Source organism: Lepisosteus oculatus, chromosome 6, assembly GCF_040954835.1.
Source record: "Lepisosteus oculatus isolate fLepOcu1 chromosome 6, fLepOcu1.hap2, whole genome shotgun sequence".
In the NCBI taxonomy this organism is placed as follows: Eukaryota; Metazoa; Chordata; class Actinopteri; order Semionotiformes; family Lepisosteidae; genus Lepisosteus; species Lepisosteus oculatus.
The window spans coordinates 31,326,655-31,347,606 of NC_090701.1; the positions used below are offsets into that span (position 1 = coordinate 31,326,655).

The following is a 20,952-nucleotide window of genomic DNA, read 5'->3' on the forward strand; positions in this document are numbered from 1 at the left end:
AAGGAACAACCAAATGGGGCAAATAATTTTGCAAGGCACTGTATTTATGTACACATTTCTGGGTTTAAGTGATTGTCATGAAAGATATGACCTGTATGACTGTAAATTAGTTTAATAGAACTATTTAAATCTTATTTTAAATGAATACTGTATTTATGCTGCCCTTGCTTGTCTGTACCCTGCTCACAAGGGAGAATACCTAATTCTTCAGACATGTATTGATATGTTCATGTGAACAATTTACAGTATAGTGCCTGTATAATGTTTACACTTCCTTTCAAAATGTTCATTTTTTACTTCAATATAGCCTGGAATTAAAATGCATTAAAACAGTTTATTTTTCTACACATCCTACTTTAAGCAAAAAATATTGGAAAATTAAAAATTCCAATAGATTGGTTGCCACTTACTATATGTTCAATTTATTTATTGGGTTCTCAGGCAAAACAAAGAATATTACATGGTACCGTATACAATAAATGAACAAATGTTAACAACCATTATGGTACGACAGACTTGTTACCTAAACAAACTGTATAAATCCAACATTAATATAAACATAGGAAGAAAGGAGAAAAAAAGGAAACCAGAGGTGTGAATGAATGAACCAAAGGGAAACGAGCCTGACTATTTTAATAGCAATTTAATTAGGTTAATTGTGACTAAACAGACTTTCTAATAGGATGTTTGTTTTATTCTTTTCACATATATTTTCAGTACTTACATTTTTACATTCACATTTAGAATTGGGTTGGTTTTGACTGTGATGGACTGGGATCCGATTCATGAAGTATCCTCCCTTAAACCAATTGTCTGCCAGTTAGGCCACAACTCACTGGACTAAGCAGTGATTGAAAGTGGATGGAGAATGTTTATATATGCAGAGAGTCTAATTCATTCTCTATACATACAGTTGTAGAATCCAATGTCTTATCAGTGTCTCCTGGCATGGTGAGTCAAATTTACCTTTGCGACCAACTATTCATGAACATCTTGCTGTTGGATTCTTTAGTTCTCCCTTTGGGTTGAAAAAGTAGATGAAAATGAAGTAGTAGGTCAGAGCATTAAAGCAATCTATATAATGGGATGGTTGCATTTTGTGACATTGGAGGAAACAGTAGTAAATAATCTTTCTACATCATGTCTTTTTCTATTATATTTATATATTTTTACCTTATTTTTTCAGGTAAAATAATTTTCCATTAATGCCTTTCTGTAGTTATCCACACATGTTGTATTGTAAAGAAACAGTTGTCCTCTGTAGCAGCAACTGTAAGTAGCACTTAATAAATACCACGTGAAAAGTGGTGTATAAATAGCACCTCCCAACAAGCAAAGGGCCTGTCTGATATTGCATATCAAAACAAACCTTCGGAAGTGGAGGAGAACGTGTTGAAGTTAATTAAGAAAAGGCCTAGAAAATAGTTACACCAATAAAAACAGAAAAAAGGCTCGTGGGAGAACATGTCGCATAACAGTTTTGTCTTCACCTCCACGGCATTGCGCTCTTTTCGGCTAGAAGAGGACCTGCTGGAGAGGCAGAAACTCAAAAAAAGACTCACAGCCCCACTGGTTAACGGCTATCTCCTGAGAAAGGAGGGCAGACAACAGGAGAAGACAGGCCCAACAGAACCACCAACAGTATGCCGTGATCTGGTGGTCCATAATGCACTTTTCACAGGGGATCTGGAGACCCTACAGCAGCTCTTTCCCAAAGGAAGTTCAGTGAACTTCATAATTGAGTCACGGGGGGAGGACCTGCGCTGGGTCAGCAGGAATCTTGGTAGGATGACAGTTCTGCATTTTGTTCATTCAGTTTTTATTCTGTAGGATCTCAGTAAATGGACTTCTCATCTAAAGTGGAGTGGGTCTACAGATATTTGTAGATTTCCAATCAAATATCTTCTTTAATGATTTACACTTTTGCTGTTCCTACACTATGCTCATTAGAAGCTATTAACGTTTTCATTCTAAAGTATTTCCTGCAGTGTCATATTGGTTGGACTTTGGGATTTTTTATTTGTTTCCTCACAAACTCAGTTACTTTGATGGTTCTAACTGAAATTAAGCATCTCTTTAGATCCTTACTTTGTGCACTTCTGTTCTAATTGATAAAACCATAACAAGCCATGATGTCCACCAGCAGACTGACTTGATGTTTAAATGTGGTTTAGATAGGAATGTATTACAAGGGTTAAAATTTGGATTTCAAAAGAAAACAACAGTGTAATTAAGCCTATTCTCAAGTGTAGGTGTCATGTAGTGAAACTGGATTTTAATTCTAACCTTTTGCAGAGCATAATTAGCAACAACGAAATTACCCAGGCATAGAAGACACATTGATTGCTGTTACTCTTTGTTTAAAACAGCTTTAAGTCCTCCAATTATTAAATAATTTTGCATATTTAATACAAAATTTCAGGACATTTTGGAAAAAAAGAAGAAATTCAGGTGTTTGACTAAATGTTGTCTCTTTAGTATAGGAGAATGTTTTATTCCTGGCATAACTGCATGTTTTGATCCTCTGATTCTTGGAATTTTTTATAAGAATTTTGTCAGCTATTATGACCTATACACAAAGACTTATTTTACTCAGAATTTCATATGCATCTGCATTTGTTTCCTCTGATCATTTCCTTCACATCTTTGTGATTTGTTCAATCCTTCCTTTTTAGAATTGCTTTTTTATTGTAGACCTGAATGTTCACTGAATGAGTCTAATGAGAACTCTGCAACTGCTTTCTCAGGGTTGCTAGAGTAAACCATCTTTTAGGAAGTGAAGTTGAGAATTCTTTGATTCAAATCAGTTGGCACAGTAATCTTTAAGCACTGTTTGCACAACTTGTAATACACAAAAATGTTCCCTCGTATACCTGCTTAATTCTTTATTATTTATATCTGAAAGTTGTTTTATAAAATTGCATCACTTCCACATCTTTTTAGTGACAAGAAAATGTCAGTAAAGAAAGGAGAGCTTCATTATTAAGGATTTTATTGACAGACCCAAAACAGTTAACTCTGTTTTAATTATTCTGGCTGGCATTTTGTCATACTAAAATCATGTTTTCAACTGAGTATTTAATTCTGTACATCCTCTTACAGGCCAAAATTAAACTTTCATTTTTCAGTCTAAAATGTATAGAACTACTAGTATGCTGTAATTATCTTTACAGTACAGTATGTCTATATTGTACTTTTAATTGTACCTTTCGAGAATTGGGCTAAATTGATATCAAGAGCTTGAAAGACTTGTTTATAAATAGCACATATTCAGAATAACCTAAACAGTCAGCTGACTTGCCATCTCATGCTTTAATAATTTCCACATGCTCTTCCAATGCTCTCATGATAATGTTGTTTGGTGAGCTTGAGTCAAAAGTCATATCAAAGCAAAATAATATCTGCTATCAGATACAGGCTACATAATGTAGGAACTAGTAAAAGGAGAATTGAGGAAGGAGCAATTAATGATTCTAAATTTAGATATGAAATTCACCATAGAAGGTGTATTCTGCTAAATTAAATTATATTAAAAGTCCTTGTAACATTTACAAACAAGTAGTTTTTTTACAGCACCATCTCTACAAAATGTAAATGCAAACATTGAACAGAGAAAAGCTTTCAAACATTTAAAACGTCCTAGTTTGATATATAAAACCTGTAAATCCTATTCCTGAATTCAATGCTATTCAGTGCTTTGTCTGTGTCACTGTATTCAATGTTAAACGTTTTCACTTTGACAAATGCTTTTCTTACTGATTTTGCTTGCACTGAGTACGCATAAAGTCTACAGGTGTGTGGTAAATGTGAATATATTTTAATAACAGTTTCAATATTTAAATAAAAGAAATGAACACCTTATTGGATTATAACTACATTGATGATGGCCATCTTAATTTTTTAATTTAAAGTAATCATAGCCTAATAACTTCATTGACAGCACATAACTGAATTTTACAGTGGACCTTGTACACTACATTGCCATCTAGTGGTGTGATATTTTAAAATACATTTTCAACAATGTATTTTCTGTGAGTGTAAGTCAACATTCGCAGACTCTGGTGAGAAGACCAATCAATCTTAAGCCCTGAATCTACACTATACCCCTTTCAGAAAAGAAGTACATTGAGTGAGCTTAATATTAATAAGAAAATGAAGTGAATGGTGTTAATATTTATGACATACAACTGCAATTATTTGTTTTCTAAATTGTGGGGGAAATGTGAAGGATGCTGTCAGCCTTGACAGAATATTTAAATTTAAAAATTGTCTTTGGTTGCACAACTTTCGCCACAATTTATCCACGCAGTTTATTTATTTGTCATTAAACATACTTAGTGGTTAAATTTCAGATCAGATCATGGTCAGACCAGAGGTAAAAAAAAGTATCTTGACTGTAACACGTTTAAAACCAGGAGGGAGTTCAAGGGTAGGGCAGTTCTCAAGGTCTTATCATTCCTGTCTTATGTCTGATTTAAAAAAATTAAAAGTTTGACTTGTGCTTCACAGAACAACAAACATATGACAAATAAACAGCAAAACACCCTAAAATCTCTTTCAGTATTAGAAAAAAAAACAAGAGGAAAAGGGCAGGCTGCCTCTCTTGTGGGCAAGAGATGGTATTTGAAAGCCATATCTCTGAATGATATTCAAACTGTATTCCAGTGTAGTGATACTGAAAACCAAAACATCATGCCAGGCAAGAAGCATATTCATGGAAGCCTGCAGAATGACTTGCACAAACGTTGTGATCTCAGAAGCAGAGGGCCAGGCATGCCCTAGTGGGAGGTGACATGGACACCATATTCCCTGGTCTACTGTATGTGACCCACAACACTCAAGTCACAATCCCAATACCATCTTTAACAGCTGTGACACACAGTCCACTCAGTATGGAGCTTGTTGTTCCTATATATTTTACACATGTTATGTGAGTGATTCAATAAATATTTAATGACACAGAGACATGCATGATCTTTATTTGTCTGACATCTATTTGGAGGAGAAGATGTGTTCTCTTTTGTTACTTTTTTTTCGTCCATTTTAGTAGAGTAACATCTGTAGAATTTTCTTAAACACTCCAAATTCCAATACATTCTCCACAACAAAATGTTCAGGGAGATAAACTAGGCCATAAATACTCTAGGCATCTTTGAAACAAAATTGATTTATTGATTAATTGATTCAAATGAAATTATCTAAAATCACGTGTGATGTATCTTCCCCTGTATAAATGTTTTGTGATTATAATCTACACAATGTTGTAAACACAAAACAAACCAGCTACTCTATAGCAAATGTCTAGATTCCTGTATTGTTATATATTTTCACAGATTTTCATTCCATTTCAAATTTTATAGAGATAAAGTCTTAGGATTCGGATTAACTCAGTTCTTTTATTACTGTGCTTACCTTACAAAATTGGTCAAACATCATTAAATTTAGATAGAAGTATACTAGCTGCACTTAAAATAAACATTTACAACAGCTCAACTTTTGTTTTACCCTCTCTTTTCAAGCTTTATATATTTTCTTAGTTACTTTAACTATCACCTCACAGTCTGAAGAACTGAGCTAATCACCCCCCGATGTTGACAACACAAATGACTGGCTGTAACAGCTGCTGGTCCTCACTTTTGAGCACAGTTGCTAAAATTATATGCTGTGCTCTCAAAGGTTTATACACCTCCTCTGCCAAATCTAACCTTTCAATAACAAGACGATATTGAGGATGTGAGGGGAAGCAAGTAAGGAAAAGTATAAAAGATTATAATACATTAAACTTGGAACTGGATTTGCTATGGTAACTGTTCCAGCGAAAGCAGTTTTTCAAACGCCTCTCAACGATTGTGAAGAAGCATTCTAGGAAGACAGTTGCACATCACACATTCTTTGGAAATCCATCGCTGAAGCCTGCACCATAGCCTATGTAACACTTGCACAGCACATAAGCTTCTCTTATTATTTTTTGTAAATCACAGAACCATTTCAGTGGGAATATTTCCATGTATTATTTTTGAAAGACAGTTGTAAAGAAAAATAAAAATGGGAATTTCTCCATTTGCTAGATCATCATTACACAGATGTAACGTTGGATTTTTTTTTGTATCCAGCACAGTTTGTTAATTTGTTTTCTGAATTAGAAGCTTTATATTCCTAAAAAGGTAGGGGTATTCCTCTTGTCTTGGTAAGAGTGTTTCAGCCAAAGTAAGTGTGACCATCAGCCAGACAGAATTATTATTATTTTCAGCTACAGTACATGTACATATACAGCATAGTGAGTTAATATATGGTTTATAGTTGCATCAGAAACATTTTTCGAAAAACAAATTCTAAACACATTCTTGTCTTGGTTAAACTTTTTCTCTTGGCTTCCAACAAATAATTATTTTTGTCACCATCATTTGGCCCTTACGTTATATTTTTTTTTTGCTGTGCATCCTTCTTCAGAGCGCTTGTTGTGTCAAGTGCAGAAATATTTGACTGGCCATGGCATAATTGGGATCTTTGGAGAAACACTTTAATAAAATCATCAGCTGCTGATGAAAAAGAAAATGAGTCAGACTTCATTAGTAACATTTCAGTATGCTGCATTACAAGTAGGAGGAAGAAACTGATGCCAGATAATAGTGGATATACAGTATACTGTATATAGCTTCAGACTTAAAAAGAAATCCTGTCTTAGTCTAGTCTGCTTGTTGAGCCAAGATCTTATTCTGAATTGCTAAGTAATGATGACTCAAGACAAGGTAAGGCAAGATGCAGCATTCCCACTGTCACAGCATTTTACACACTGATATCTTTCTCGTGACTGAGCCAAGTTAAATATCATATTAGAAGATTCCTTCCCTAAATAGAAGCTCAACAGGCAAACAAACTTCAGAAGTAAAAGAGCTTTCCCCATGGACTGAAGGACTGATTGCCTTTTTTTTTAGGTTCTGTAAACAAGGGAAGACAGATTCCTTATTGGTCTTTTTTATATCTGGGTATATTGCATAACATTTTGTGGAATCATCTACTTTTCTTCCCCTAATCCACTACTACAAGAAGGACTTTTTCAGGCAAATGGGTCCGAAGAAAAATATTCGTACTGATGTTATTATTACTGCAAAAGCCACTGGCCATGAGTTGCAATACTGGAATGCTTTGCTGGTTGGTGATGAACACACCATTATCAGTATCATTGATGATCCAAAGCTGAGACAGATACAGTGTGCTATATTTGATACAAGCAACATTGAAGAGTGGAAAAACTACAGATTCAATTACAGGGGTTTGCGTACGTGGCAGTATTTTTCTTTGTCAAAAGAATACAAAAAAATGGGTTCTGTATGTTTTGAAATTCTCAAGAGTTGCTCAACTGTATGTTGCAGAGAGATTTGAATTTGCAAAGTTTTTTCAAATATTTACCCAAAACTCTTACTAGCTAAAGGATCTGTGCATCTTACCTACAGTACTTTCTTAAATTGCAGCTATTTTCAGATCTCAAGATCATGTCTGCATTAAAGCAATCAATTCATTTATCTTTATGATGTGATTATAGTCTTGATTTGAGATTATTTTTAAATGCATATCTCATAAAGCACATATAAATGAATGTATTTTGTGGTGTTAAAACATAAAACAGCTTTACCTGTTTTTTTAATTTAGGATTGCCTTTCACTTTTCTACCCAAATCAGAATTTTGTTTAACTTGACTTTTTGGTTTAGATTTGAACTGATCTGTGAGAACTTGATACCACAAACAAATGAGACTGGCATTTTCTAGATCAATCAACTCTAATAAAGTGCAAGAAAGGGATTTCATGTTTAAGTGTTGGGCAGATGACCGACAAAGACCAAAAAAGAAATATCACCAGAGCTTCTAAAACTCAATGCAAACTAATTGTTGTTATTATTGCAATGTTTATCCTATTCCGGATTGGTTTAGGAAAAGTGTGGAATTTGATCTGGGGAGGAGGAAGGGTGCAATTCCTCCTGATGGTTTTTCTAAAGTAATGCTTTTGGAACTCAAATCACAATAACAACAAAACCCAAATAAATGCAGAATTCATTTGCTCATTATTTAATCTAAATGAAACAATGGGAGGAGCAGCGCAGTGGTAAGCAGGGCAGTGGTTAACATCACTGCGTTGTACTCCTTGAGCCCTGGTTACAGTTCCTGGGGTGCTATCTGCATGGAGTTTGTATGTTCTCCCCATATTTGGATTAGTTTAATCCAGGTCCTCTAGTTTCCTGCCATTGGCCAAAGACAGGTTGATGGGCTTTTGGGACAATTGGCCCTGGTAGGAGTGTTTGTGTCTATGTCTGTGTGTGCCCTGCAAGAGGCAGGTGTCCCATCCAGGGTGTATCTTGCCTTGCGCCTGTTGCTTGGATACACTCTGGATTCCTGTGAGCCTGTATTGGAGTTACAAAATAGATGGATGGGAGTATGTTCAAATAGACTTGAAAGTAAAATGTCACAAGGCATAAACATTCCTGTGAGATCGAGAACGGTCAAATTTCAGCCCTGGTTTTCTGTGTGAACTGATCCTGAATGTAGAATGTTGCTGTCTGGTCACTTCCAGGTATTTGGTCTCTGACATATGAGCAGGAGTTGACAACACCGTTGCACATCACCGCAGGCCGTGGATACACCGAGTGTCTTAAGCATCTACTGATGAGAGGCGCCGAAGTGGACATGGCCCCAGGAGGGAAGACTGCCCTACACGAAGCATGTGAAAACAGCACTACCGAGTGTGCCAGGCTGCTACTAGCATACGGAGGCAGTGCTAACAGTGTTACTGAGGATGGCTTTATGCCTCTCCACCTGTGTACCGACCCAGAGTCCCTCCAGTAGGTATTTTAACTTCCCAGGCCTTTTTCTGCAGGCGCACACAAGACTTGTTATTATTGGTCCACATTTAAAATATATCCCTATTTAATCTGCAAATGAAATGTGTTAATTGCAAATGAAATCAACTCTGCCTTGGAAATAATATATATATATACTTTAAATTCTTATTAAGACAACAACTAAGCCAATGTGTTGTGTTGCCAATTTTCAGTTAATACATAACCTGATTTAATAAAATACATTTTTAAAAACTATTCTCTAATAGTTTCATGAACCCAGACATACAGTTTTATAGTTTTTTGAGGAATAAAATTGGACACAAACGTGAATAGCATGTAAACAACCCCAAACAAATACCATTTTTTGAGTATTCCTAACTTAAAATCTCTGCACCTTGTTCACAAACTAGGTGTGCCAAACTCCTGCTTCAGTTTGGGGCCTCTGTTAATGGACGAAGCCTGGAGGAAGATGACACTCCCCTGCACCTGGCGGCTCGTTATGGCCTTCCTGGGCACATAGACTTGTACTTAAGATACGGAGCAGCCATTGAGAGAAAAAACAAGGAGGGGCAAACACCACTCAACGCAGCTTGCTCACAGCCGCAGAGCGCTAGCGAGCTGGAGCAATACTACGAAGTCTGCAAGCTGCTGGTCAGTGCAGGGGCTGACATTCATACCTGTGACCAGGATCGGCAGACCCCTTTGCACATGGCCTGCAAGTATGCCAACCCCAGTGTGGTGGACCTGCTGCTGCAGAACAGGGCCAATGTCAACATCATGAGCTACAGTGGCAATGCACCCATGCACAACATTCTGAAAGGTGTGGCCTACAAACTGGACCACCATCCAGAGCGCATTGTCCGTTCACTTCTTAATTATGGCTCTATCCGTGTTTGGCCTGGGGCACTTCCTAAGGTAGGCCAGCTTTCCCCTTTATGATCAATTGAAACTAGGCTGTGCCTTTTTTAGTGTGGTTTCAGTAATGAAAATAAAAAAGCTGTATCCATAAAAGGCACAAATGTTAGATAAAGTAAAAATTGCTTTCCAGTTTAATTTTAAGAAATTTCTACAATAAATCTTGGTCTTTCAGTCTTTAAACCTTCTTTATTTTGCTCAGTTTTTTCTTTCATTTTTTTACATTTAAAATAAACAATATTCAATATTCAATATTAAAATTGCAGAAACATAAAGGATGATGGTGTAATCTCTTCCATACACTCCCGCTTATTTCAAACAAATTGTCTCACTCCTAATTAGGTAGTGTTAATAAGAGATTAATTAGCGTTAATTGCTGATTTTCTCTGCTAATCCCCCGGAGGGAAGCCCAATCTGCTCAGCTCTCTGAGTGTTTAATTATTTGCCACATTCCCAGGGCTTTTTTCCTCCTTTCTTTTTTTGCCGTCAGTTGGAGAGGACCAGACAGCAAGGTAGTGTTCAGGGCAGTCTAAAATTGATTTTAATATTTCTTCATGCTGGACATCCTGCTCCAGGAAGACAGCCACTGTGTGGAACTGTGAATTGTAGAACTGAGGCTGACCCAGGTTCCCCTGCCCAGGGTACAACATCAGGAAGTGGCATTGGACATGGGATCTCCAAATAAGTTTGTCCCAGAGTTCCTGTCATCTTAGGAAGTGTAAGATGCAATTAGATCCACACATTATTTTCTCTATTGGCTACTTTAGTTTGTAGGACTTCATACTTACTGTTGTTACCTTCATATTAGAATGTATTCACACCGTTACAGAAGTACATAGTTTGTTTTTAGGCCACATTGATATGTTGAAGGGAATTTGTCATCTTGTTCTATTATTTCAGTGATAGAATGAAAAAAAAATTGTAATTACAATTATTAAAAAATAATGAAAAAAACATCAATCTATATTGTTTTTCAAAAAAAATAGTATTAGATATTACTATTTTCAGATATTTATTAAATGATTTTGGTTATTTTCTGGGGTAACTGATCATCATTTACTGACTGAGATACACTCGATTGACTTTGTTGCATAAGCACTAAATCACTTTAGTGATTAGTGAGAGAGCTGATTGGGCACTAGTGATGAGGTGATTTAACTTTTTAAATGTGAAACCTGGTGAAAATCAGACAGACGACCACAGAAGAGGACTAATATGCCCCATTTAAACAACAACATGGGTATGATGAAAGCTGGACTAATTCAGTGCAATGTCTCTCACTATCTAGGGCTTTTACAGCCAGCAGTTTTTAATCATAGGAATTAGTGGCAGTCAAACAGTCTGTCCTTAATAGGCCAGTTTGTGTGGAACAAGAGCAATGTCCTACTCAACAGGAACACCAGAATGCAGCAACCACCACATCACCAAAGCAGATGTGAAGAGGTGGCTTAACACTCAACATTTGCAGGCCAGACAACCAGAGTAACAATGAAGTCCACTTCAGAAACAAATCAAAAGTTTTATGCAGACCGCTCTGATGTACAGTATGTCAGACTGGATATGTAAAACATTATGCCTATTGCTGTGTACATCTACACTGATCAGGTCCTAGGGCCTCACTTTTTCTGTGGGCTTATTCTGAGATAGCATTTTTTCCAGAAGGACAAAGCAAATCTATTATCTACAAAGTTTATTGGAAGAGATCCCACAAGGCTGTGTTGTATCTTTGTAAATTGCTGTTCTAAATCATGTTTTATATGCTCTTTAAAGCAAGCAGAATTTATTCCTTCAAAAGATAAATGCACTACAAATTTTAATTTAAAGATGATTCAACTCTTTCCTCATTTTCAAACAATAAAGATATTAATTTTTCTTTAAAAGTCATATTATATGCATTCTGTGCATGAGCTTGCAAAATAGTATTTGCCCCTTGTCTGTCCTAGGTAGACTAAATATCTAACTGAGCACACACGTTCACAGCTCATATCTTATCCTGTTCTTGTATTCTTCTTATTCTTGCACAAAAATAACAATAATGAAAGTGCCTAAGGTTATCTTACAGTATATAAAGTCAGTGAAACGACTGTTTCAATGCTAAATGTTCCCCAGTCCCTTTCAAGCAGCAATTATTTCTGGTGCTTCAGAAATGTGAACAACTTTATTACAAATTGATCCTAGGCATTTGTAAAATATTGATGTTTGATTGAAAATAAAATATATTGGAATCAAATTAATTACCAGTAAATATTACTTTCAAGAGGAGACACCCAATGTATTCTGTTGAAATTATATGTGAATCCTTAAGCAAAATGAAGATGCTTAACTTGTTTAGTCTCGCTAAAATGTTGACTTTGTTGAGATCTAATTTAGGTCTTTGAAATCCTGATCAAATATTCAACAATGGGTCCTAAACTGATACTAGGTTCACAAGATATTTGTGGTTATTAAGCAGATAAGCTCACTTACAGGTAAGCAAGCAACTTGTTTCACTTTCTAAAATAAATATGCAAAAGCTTAGGTGTCAGTCAAGAGACCTCTGACTGTCAAGAGAGTCAGTCAAGAGCTTGTTTCACAAAGTTTTGGGGTCAATAAACAACTAGTAGCTTAATGCAAATTAAAGGTTCTGGAACTTTTACTTATAACAGTAAAACCTTTTTGCTGTTTTGTAACCTGTTTCAGGTTCTCAAATACTGCTGTACTTCTCCAAAAACCATTGAGGTCCTGCTAAATACCTATGACCGCCTCAAAATCACAGACTCATGGACTGAGGCTGTTCCTCCTGAAGTTTTTGAGGTAAACAGACAAAATAAAAGACAAAGGCATTGTAATATTGGAATGATTTTCTAAAAAAAATGTAAAGTAGGAATAAGATTGCTAGATAACAAGAAAAGCTAGCGGAATTTTTCATATCGTATGTGGTTTCCTTTAAGTATGTTGAGGATATTTTGTGCTTCATTGGATTTTTTGTTGTACTTATGAAGACATTTGGAAATTACTAGGTTTGAGGATACCAGGCTTACGAAACCACATATTTATTTTCTGATTTGACAGTCAGATGTAACTCTGCAAGTCCATGTCTCTAGTCTTTTCTTGTTGCTTCCTGCTTTGTAGGCATCTCTCTGTCTTTCTATCATTCTGGAGTGGAATGTCCAGAAAAGCACTATATAAGTGTAAGCAATTATTATTATTATTATTATTATTATTATTATTATTATTATTATTATTATTATTATTATTATTTAAAAATAATAACAATTCCTTACACTTTTCTGGACACTCCAATTAAAGCACTTTACAGTTAATGGGGACTCTTCTCCACCACCACCAATGTGCAGCATCCACCTGGATGATGCCACGGTAGCCATAGTGCGCCAGAACGCTCACCACACACCAGCTATTAGTGGGGAGGAGAACAGAGCGATGAAGCCAATTCATAGATGAGGATTGTTAGGAGGCTATTCAGGTAGGCTGCAAAGGAACAAGTAATGGGTTTACTCCATGCTGAAAATAGAAGAAAGAAAACACAACATTTCGGCAGTGAAGCCTTCTTATTAGGAGGCTATGATTGGAAAAAGTCAATGGGAAATTTGGCCAGGACACCAGGGCTACACCCCTACTCTTTTTTGAGAAATGCCCTGGGATTTTTAATGACCACAGAGAGCCAGAACTTTGGTTTTACATCTGATCTGAAGGATGGCACCTTTTTACGGTATAGTGTCCCCGTCACTATACTGGGGCATTAGGACACACACAGACCGCAGGCTGAGCACCGCTTACTGGCCCCACTAACACCTCTTCCAGCAGCAACCTTAGTTTTTCCCTACTGACCAGGCTCAGTCCTGCTTAGCTTTAGTGGGTTGCCAGTTGTGAGTAACAGGGTGCTATGGCTGCTGACCAGGGGTGTCATTTCCAGTGATTCCATGACCAGTGATTTCTGGGCTGCTGTGAGAACTATGTAATTTACTAACCCTGTGCGGGTTTCCAGATGAGGTCCGGTAGCTGAGGTATCCAAGGCAGGCGACAAGGTAGAGTTATTCCAGGCAGGGTCAAGTCCAGGTAGTACACAAAAAGAGAGGCAAACAAATCCGATAAGGGTGAGACAAGAGCGAGAAATCCAAAAACCAAAACCAAATAGTCAACGTTGATAGAGTCCAGACAAGGAAGAACAGGTACTAAGGAGGAAAGGCTGAGGTGAGGTCAGGGGGTGGAAGAGATCCTAATACCAAGCAATGTTACCGGGTGAACCAAGGGTTTATATAGTTAAGGAAGGGGTGTGTAAGGGAAATTGGATAATGAGGGGTTAATTGAGACCAGCTGCAGTCATAATAGCTGCAACTCTAGCTTGGCCTGCCTCCTAGTGATTTTCCATCAGCCCCACTGAGATTGTCAAACTGTTCTTTCGCATGCCTTGGATCTCAGTGCAAAGTGCACAGGTTTCCCTCTAGCTGCTCTGGTGTTCATATAAACACCTGATGTGCTGTGCTTAAGCTTTTTTCTGTTGTTGGTAGTTTGACAACAATCTTTTTTTTCTCACTGTAAAGTTTCCATGCAATAGATAAACATCCTCAATTAATCATCTTTGTGTTTTCTCATTTCTAGGAACATTCTTACTTTTATGAGTCTCTGTTTTCCCTGGCCAATACACCTCGCTCTCTTCAGCATTTGGCACGGTGCAAGTTGAGGAACCTTCTGGAGAAGAAGCTGCGCCTGGTGGTCTCCGAACTTGGCCTTCCCACTTTCTTACAGAACTACCTACTGCTGGATTTCAGGGGTTATCTTCATTGAGAACCTATTGCAACAATTCCCTTAAAGCACACAAGTACTTGCCATAGAAATGTCACTCCTACATATGTGTGGTGCAGTAGCCACATAATACTTTTAGATTCTGCAATATTGTAAATACTCAGCTAAGGTATGTTTATAGCAATTATCGTAACTAAATAACCATAATAAGTGTACAGATACCTTCATATCTTGATGAACCTTTAGCACTTAATGCTGACTGCTGTTATGAATCAATTTAAAAATGATTTTCTTTGGAAATATGAGTAGTTAATATAAAGTTCGTGATATTGAGATTATGCTGTGTTTTGGATCTTAAAAGGCTTTTTAGTCTTGCTAAAAGATTGACTTGAAGGCTATAAGAGCTCTTCTGTGGGAGGATCTGTGATCTCTTGGTGGAAACTGGGTAGCTTTAGGTCTACAAGGAAATGAATGAACTGCAGATGTATTTGTATCAGCTTTTATTAAAAAAAAGGCTAAATTTTCCCTCTTGAAAGGGTCGGTTCTATAAAATCATGATGGACCCCAATGCATAATTCTGATTTTTTTTCTTTTTGATTTTTAATTTTAAAAATAATAATTGAAGGAGCTGTTTTGAAGTTAAATAAATTTCTGCATGATTTTGTTCCATATTTGCAAATTTTTCTTACATTGTCTAGTCCATTTTAATTTAGTTTCATAAATTGCTTCTGATTTATTGCTTTATTATCCATCTACAAAAGGAAGATTTTTTTATATGTTTATGGTTAAATTTGAATAAATGTAAGTACATTGAGATTTTTTTTGTTCTCATATTACAAGTTTTACTTCTTTAACATGATAAAATGAGATGTTCGATCTTGCATAATGTTTGAAATGTTCTTATTGAATTCAAGTAGATATTCCCTTAAAACTGAAAACTACTGAGCTGAATTAATATTTGCTCTTCTACTTTTATAAAATTTTAGTGTGACATCAGAATAAAAATATTCTGTTGCCCAGATAAATAGTTAGCTAATTCTGGATGACAAGGTCTACGGGTTCAACAAAGCAGTGTATTATATGAAAGAATTGTGTGTTTAATGCACATCAGGTGTTTTGAGTGTATGTATTAAAATTAGATCAAACACTCATAACTTTGGTTTTACAGGGGACTTTATAAATAATAGACAATGTAATGATGAAAAGTATACATATTCTAATGGAACAAGTAATAGGTTTATTCCATTCTGAAAAGAGAAGAAAGAAAACAACATTTCAGCTGTGGAGCCTTCTTCGGGTGTGAGCTTTTTTTTCCTTTACACCCGAAGAAGGCTCCACAGCCGAAATGTTGTGTTTTCTTTCTTCTCTTTTCAGCATGGAATAAACCTATTACTTGTTCCTTTGTAGCCTACGCATGCTGACGCAGCTACCCACCTGAGCTATATGTTCTAATGCTATTTATGACAGAGATCTTAGAAGGAACAATTTCCAGAGTTAAGGTGTTTTTTAAAGCAAGCAGCTACTATGTATTCTATGTATTATGGGAATCCAAATTCCCATAATGAATATTAGCTGTCTGTGGCCATTAGCTTTGATTTTATTTTTACGAAGTGGCAGGAAGTCTGTTTAGACTTCTGTGCTTTCTAACAACAAGCTAGATGATTAGTTAGATATGCAAACCACAAGGGGGTGGTGTTGCCTATAATTCATACCTGAAGGGGTAGGAAATACACCAGAAATAAAGTGTAAACTGTAGTGTATACAGTTGTTAATTTGTAAAGCTTGTCAGCTTTGTTTTTCTCACTTCAAAATTACATCCAATTCAAGATGATATATGAAAATAAATGTGGTCTATGATTTTTTTCCACATACTGCATTTTTTGTCTTCTAAATTCAGAATATCATACAAATGAAATATTGGCAGAGTCTTGTGGTGATTAAATAACTTTTTCAGTATGGCTGTGATAGTGGTTGTTCCAATACAATTACTTAAACAATCATTACTAGTCTTCAAATCTTGACAACAGGGTCTTAGACCTAAGCTCTCCAGTCCTGAACCCCAGATCTGGTATGTTTTGCAGGTTTTTGAATTTCCATTTAAAGCTACAGGTTCTGAAGAGCTAGGAGATGATGTTTCATTGGTTCAATTAAGCAGAAACTAGCTAATTTTTTCATTAAAAGCTGAGCTGAAATGAAACACTTTAGATGCATGGGACTTTCATCACCAATCGTAAAATTGTACCCAGTGGCCATTGCTCCCTATATTCTAATGGAGGTTAGAATTCCCACTGCTATCCATAGTGTCATGGTCAGTTCCAACAGGGCTTAATAAAGTTTGACATCTCAGAAACAGACATACTTCTTTTCTGTTTTCTTTGGAGCAGTCTCATTTCTTCCTCTGGATCCTACATATTGTCTTTTTTAACCATGAATCAAACATTCCTGATAAACACAATTTGGACTGGTCCTTGACAACAATCAGTACAAATTGTGAATGTGGCCAATATATTTGTTTTGAAGGTAGCTCATGTTGAGTAACTCCCCGATGATAACCTATACCATTTTCAGTACCTGCTGAGTCCAATAAAGGGATGCAGTTCATGCAGACAATGGGTGCAAAGAAGCACACAATTTGGATAGAATACCAGTCTAATGTAGTCCTAATCCAGAAAGCATAATGGAATTAAGAGTCAGGTCAAATGCAGTCCCTGAGTTCATTGAGTCTGACACCAGGGTGTTGCCTTATGTTATGAGATGTTTTATGAGAAGCTGGCAGATGTGTGGAGTAGTACAAGAGCTCTGGACTTGTAAGGTTTAGTTAATTCTGAGTGTTGTACAGTGGTTGTACTGTTGATCAAGGTGTTTCATGTGCCATTAAAATACCCTGCAGTACAAATACAAGTTGCTTTGGATACGTGTCATTCAAATAAATTAATGAAAATGTGTTGGTTTACCCACAGAGCTACTTATGCATGTCATTTCTATTTCATTCTGTCATTTTTTTTCTGTCAGTTAACGCCAGATGTAATTGTGAAATGGTATCATAATGACATCAACAATGACACATATCATTCACTGACTACCTGAGCAGTTACAGTGAGGCCAGATGGGGTACTGTCAGAATGACTTTGATCTTCCAAGTGCAAACTCAATGTAGTACAATTAAGTTAAAAGGGTAAAGAAAAATAATTGATTCTTGGATACAGATCTTCTCTCTCCTTTAACAGTTGTTGAATAAGTGTGATCTGTATGTTTGTTTTTATTGAAAATGAAGAAAGGAGAAACACTACATAATATAACATTTTAGTCTCCTTAATTTGTACATTGATGAAATTTTGGATGCACATAAATTGAATTGTATCTGATCCTGACATGTATGCCATATATGGTGATACATTTCTTTTACCTTCCAAAACAGACCAGCAGTGCCACTTCACTAAAGCAATTTTCACCAAACTGTTATATTCTCAAAAATGGCAAGCCATTCCATTATACACTATAGTGATATCTGCACAGAGATGACAACTCAGATAGCACAATGCTTTTCATGAATCATAACTGTAAAAGTAAATCAACTAAATCATCTTAGCAGAAGGCACAGTTTAATTACCACAATTGCCTCTCTGAATTAATTCAGTCTAGTTTAGAAGAAACTTGAATGTTCTTATCTGGACATTTAAGAAGTTTGAAACAGATTTCATGTGATAAACTACAGCTCTGCTTTCTTCTTCCATTTCTAAATATACAGTTCTCTACAGTATGTATCTTCTACTTCACGCTGCAAACAATGGAGTCCACGTGAATTAGCACTATATTGACTGTGTATATTTCAGAAAGTAAACCCACTAGAACTGTTAGCTAATCATAAAGTTAACCAAATAATGGAACTGTTTTACTGTTTCATTATGTAATTATTCAATTGTTCCCTCTTTATTGACAATGGTAGTAACAGCAACCTGCAATGATAACGAGGACTATTTGAGCTGACTGCTACAACAGTATAGATTGAGATTTAACTTATTAAAGCTTAGTCCAGTTATCTCTTTGACTGATACCATTATTTGCTCTGATTGTATGCTTTATATAATAATCAAAGACAAACTTGGAATGTGTAGCTGCGAAAGAACTTCTGGATGTTTTCTCTGATGTAAGTAAAGACTGAATGATGTGAATTGTTTTATCTTTATGATAAATTTTGTATTGAATATTAACATGGCCATTGTGTATGTAGTCATCTTAATGGCATCTTTCCTAAAAACTCAGACACTGCTTTAACTTTATCATTTATTTATTTTGTAAACTAATTTTGATATATTATCTTCATTGCTTAAATAATGTGAAATGTGAAAAGATGATGATTTTTAGTTCACGACCACATTCGTAATGCACAAATGAATAATTTTCTTCTAGATTTTACAAATGGTGGTAGCTGTGTGGATGTGAGTCATGAATCTGTGTGCATAAAAATGTTCTATAACTCTTATATGTACGACGATATATAGAAAGAATTTTCGATGACTAGGCTACTAACAGCAAGAAAAAAATGAAAATATACTGTACTTAGAAGTTTAATTTTGCTTTGTAAAAGAATACAATACAAAGAAAACATTTCTTTCTAATCGTGAAAACTCGATTTCTCTGCGAAAGTGTAATTTTGATTATTTGAAATGCACTAATTGTAATGCATATGGAATAGTTGTGGACAGAATTCTTAAGGAGCCGACGGATTTTAAAATAGCGAGCCTCTGATGGACTGTTATGACATATTGGGGAACAATGCGACCTGGGTAATGAACCTGACAGCACACTCAGACGACCCTTGGCAGGGGAACTATAGCACAAGTCTAAGCGATGTCTCTGTCCACGAATTTATTTCCACATTGCCAACTACACAATTTTAAAATGATGCGATCGGCGTATTACAAGTTGTAATATTATCTGATATTGTTATTAACATTTTTGTTATTGTACTTTTTATTTTTACACAATGAGTTTGAAATGTATTAGTATACATTTTGTAAACGTTATTTTACAAAATAAGAAACGTGGCGCAAATCAAAATGCATATATTTAAAATAATGGTGTATTGCCGACTACTAATGCAGGTTTGTTTCGGAGAAAGGATATTTCATATAAATACTGTATTGTCTATTATATATTGAAAGATACATAACATATACATATAAATGTAGATGTAACTCAACTAAAAGAAACTGGATTTATTTTATCTAAAATTATATTAATTTTTACTTTGAGAAATTTATGTTGTTATTTGTTAAGTTTGTTCAGTGAAAAGGTTATGGCAATAAGACTTTCATCTCAGATAACATATTATTGGTATATTAGCCTCTTCGTGTGTTTGACAGGTTTTTGCTGACACCCTGCACATTTTAAAGACCAATGTTCCATTAAAACGCTGGAAATTCCATGCATAATCGGCGCTGCAACAAGGGATGTACCTTACCTCTCAAAAGCAAGATCCTCGTACTACAAATGTCATGGTATAGCATTCCACATCTGTTAAAAATATCTATTAATCCAGTCCATCAGATAGAACGTAAACGTTAATTGTTCAGTACAAAAAAGAAAACTGTTACATTATGATTTTGGTGGACAGGTAACGAAAAATATTGTAATGAAATAATAAAACAGCTGATTATATAATGTTGCTATTCTCATGAGAACAGTGCGGACTGAAAGAGACCTCTATGTTTTGCATAGCCATGTTCCTCACGTACTATCTACGAAAACAACTTCACAGGCCCTTAAACTGAAAATACACACCAATGTCAGCGAGTGGCCTTTTTCCAGGCTTCCTAAATGCCCACTTCTACTTCGGATACGGATTCTTATCTTGAAATCCTTAGCGTAAATACTCCATCTTTCTAAAAACAAAATTAGACGTGAAAACAAAATGAGAAGTTAGAATAGATACAAACAAAAAAAAAAGAACAAAATGGTTAATTATTTTAAAATAATTGGTCTTGTATTATTCTTTTGCAGAAGTGAAAGTATATTTCTTACAGTGTTAGGGCACACTGGTGCTAATAATACCTCCTCTAGTTTGCAAACGTTCTTATTCTTAATTTGTGACAATAGTGGCTGAGTCACGTAAAACTATGTGTTCGAAAATCATTGCAAAAGGTTGTGGGGATATAGGTGAAGAGTTGATCTGAGATTTGTAACTTGATGTATTAAACTGAATACTTTGCATGTATTTGCACTTGTGTATCGCAAATCCTTGCACACCTCTCGTTAAAAAAAAAGTTTGATCTCACTTTTCAAGTGGTTTTCAGTAGGGGGTTCTGATTGAAGCCCCTATACCAGTCCACTTAAAGGATGGGGAGCGGTAAAGGAGAGGGGAGCTGTCTGGTTTCAATAGATCAAAGAGAGGTAATGTTGAATGGAGTCATTTGCAATTATAAGAATAATTAGCATCCCTGGCCCTCCATTGCTAAT

At 35.8% G+C, this 20,952-nt stretch overlaps 1 protein-coding gene across 2 annotated transcripts; it reads left to right on the forward strand.

Moving 5' to 3' along the window:
• Positions 1-1,333: 1,333 nt before the first annotated feature.
• asb10 (ankyrin repeat and SOCS box containing 10) lies at positions 1,334-15,746 on the forward strand. Of its 2 annotated transcripts, none has more exons than XM_015354126.2 (5): positions 1,334-1,783; positions 8,568-8,835; positions 9,246-9,750; positions 12,430-12,543; positions 14,350-15,745. In XM_015354126.2, exons 1-5 carry the CDS (start codon positions 1,465-1,467, stop codon positions 14,533-14,535), a joined length of 1,392 nt encoding a protein of 463 aa, XP_015209612.1. In that variant the 5' UTR covers positions 1,334-1,464; the 3' UTR covers positions 14,536-15,745. The 2 variants fall into 2 exon arrangements, with proteins under 2 accessions (XP_015209612.1, XP_015209613.1); XM_015354127.2 differs by lacking the exon at positions 1,334-1,783 and adding an exon at positions 6,896-7,279 and having other exon boundaries at positions 14,350-15,746.
• Positions 15,747-20,952: the final 5,206 nt, after the last annotated feature.

Coding starts and splice junctions, on each gene's coding strand:
- asb10 (XM_015354126.2), top strand. CDS start 1,465: ATGTCGCATAACAGTTTTGTCTTCACCTCCACGGCATTGCGCTCTTTT. Junction 1,784..8,567: donor CTGGGTCAGCAGGAATCTTG/GTAGGATGACAG, acceptor GGTCACTTCCAG/GTATTTGGTCTCTGACATAT. Junction 8,836..9,245: donor ACCGACCCAGAGTCCCTCCA/GTAGGTATTTTA, acceptor TTCACAAACTAG/GTGTGCCAAACTCCTGCTTC.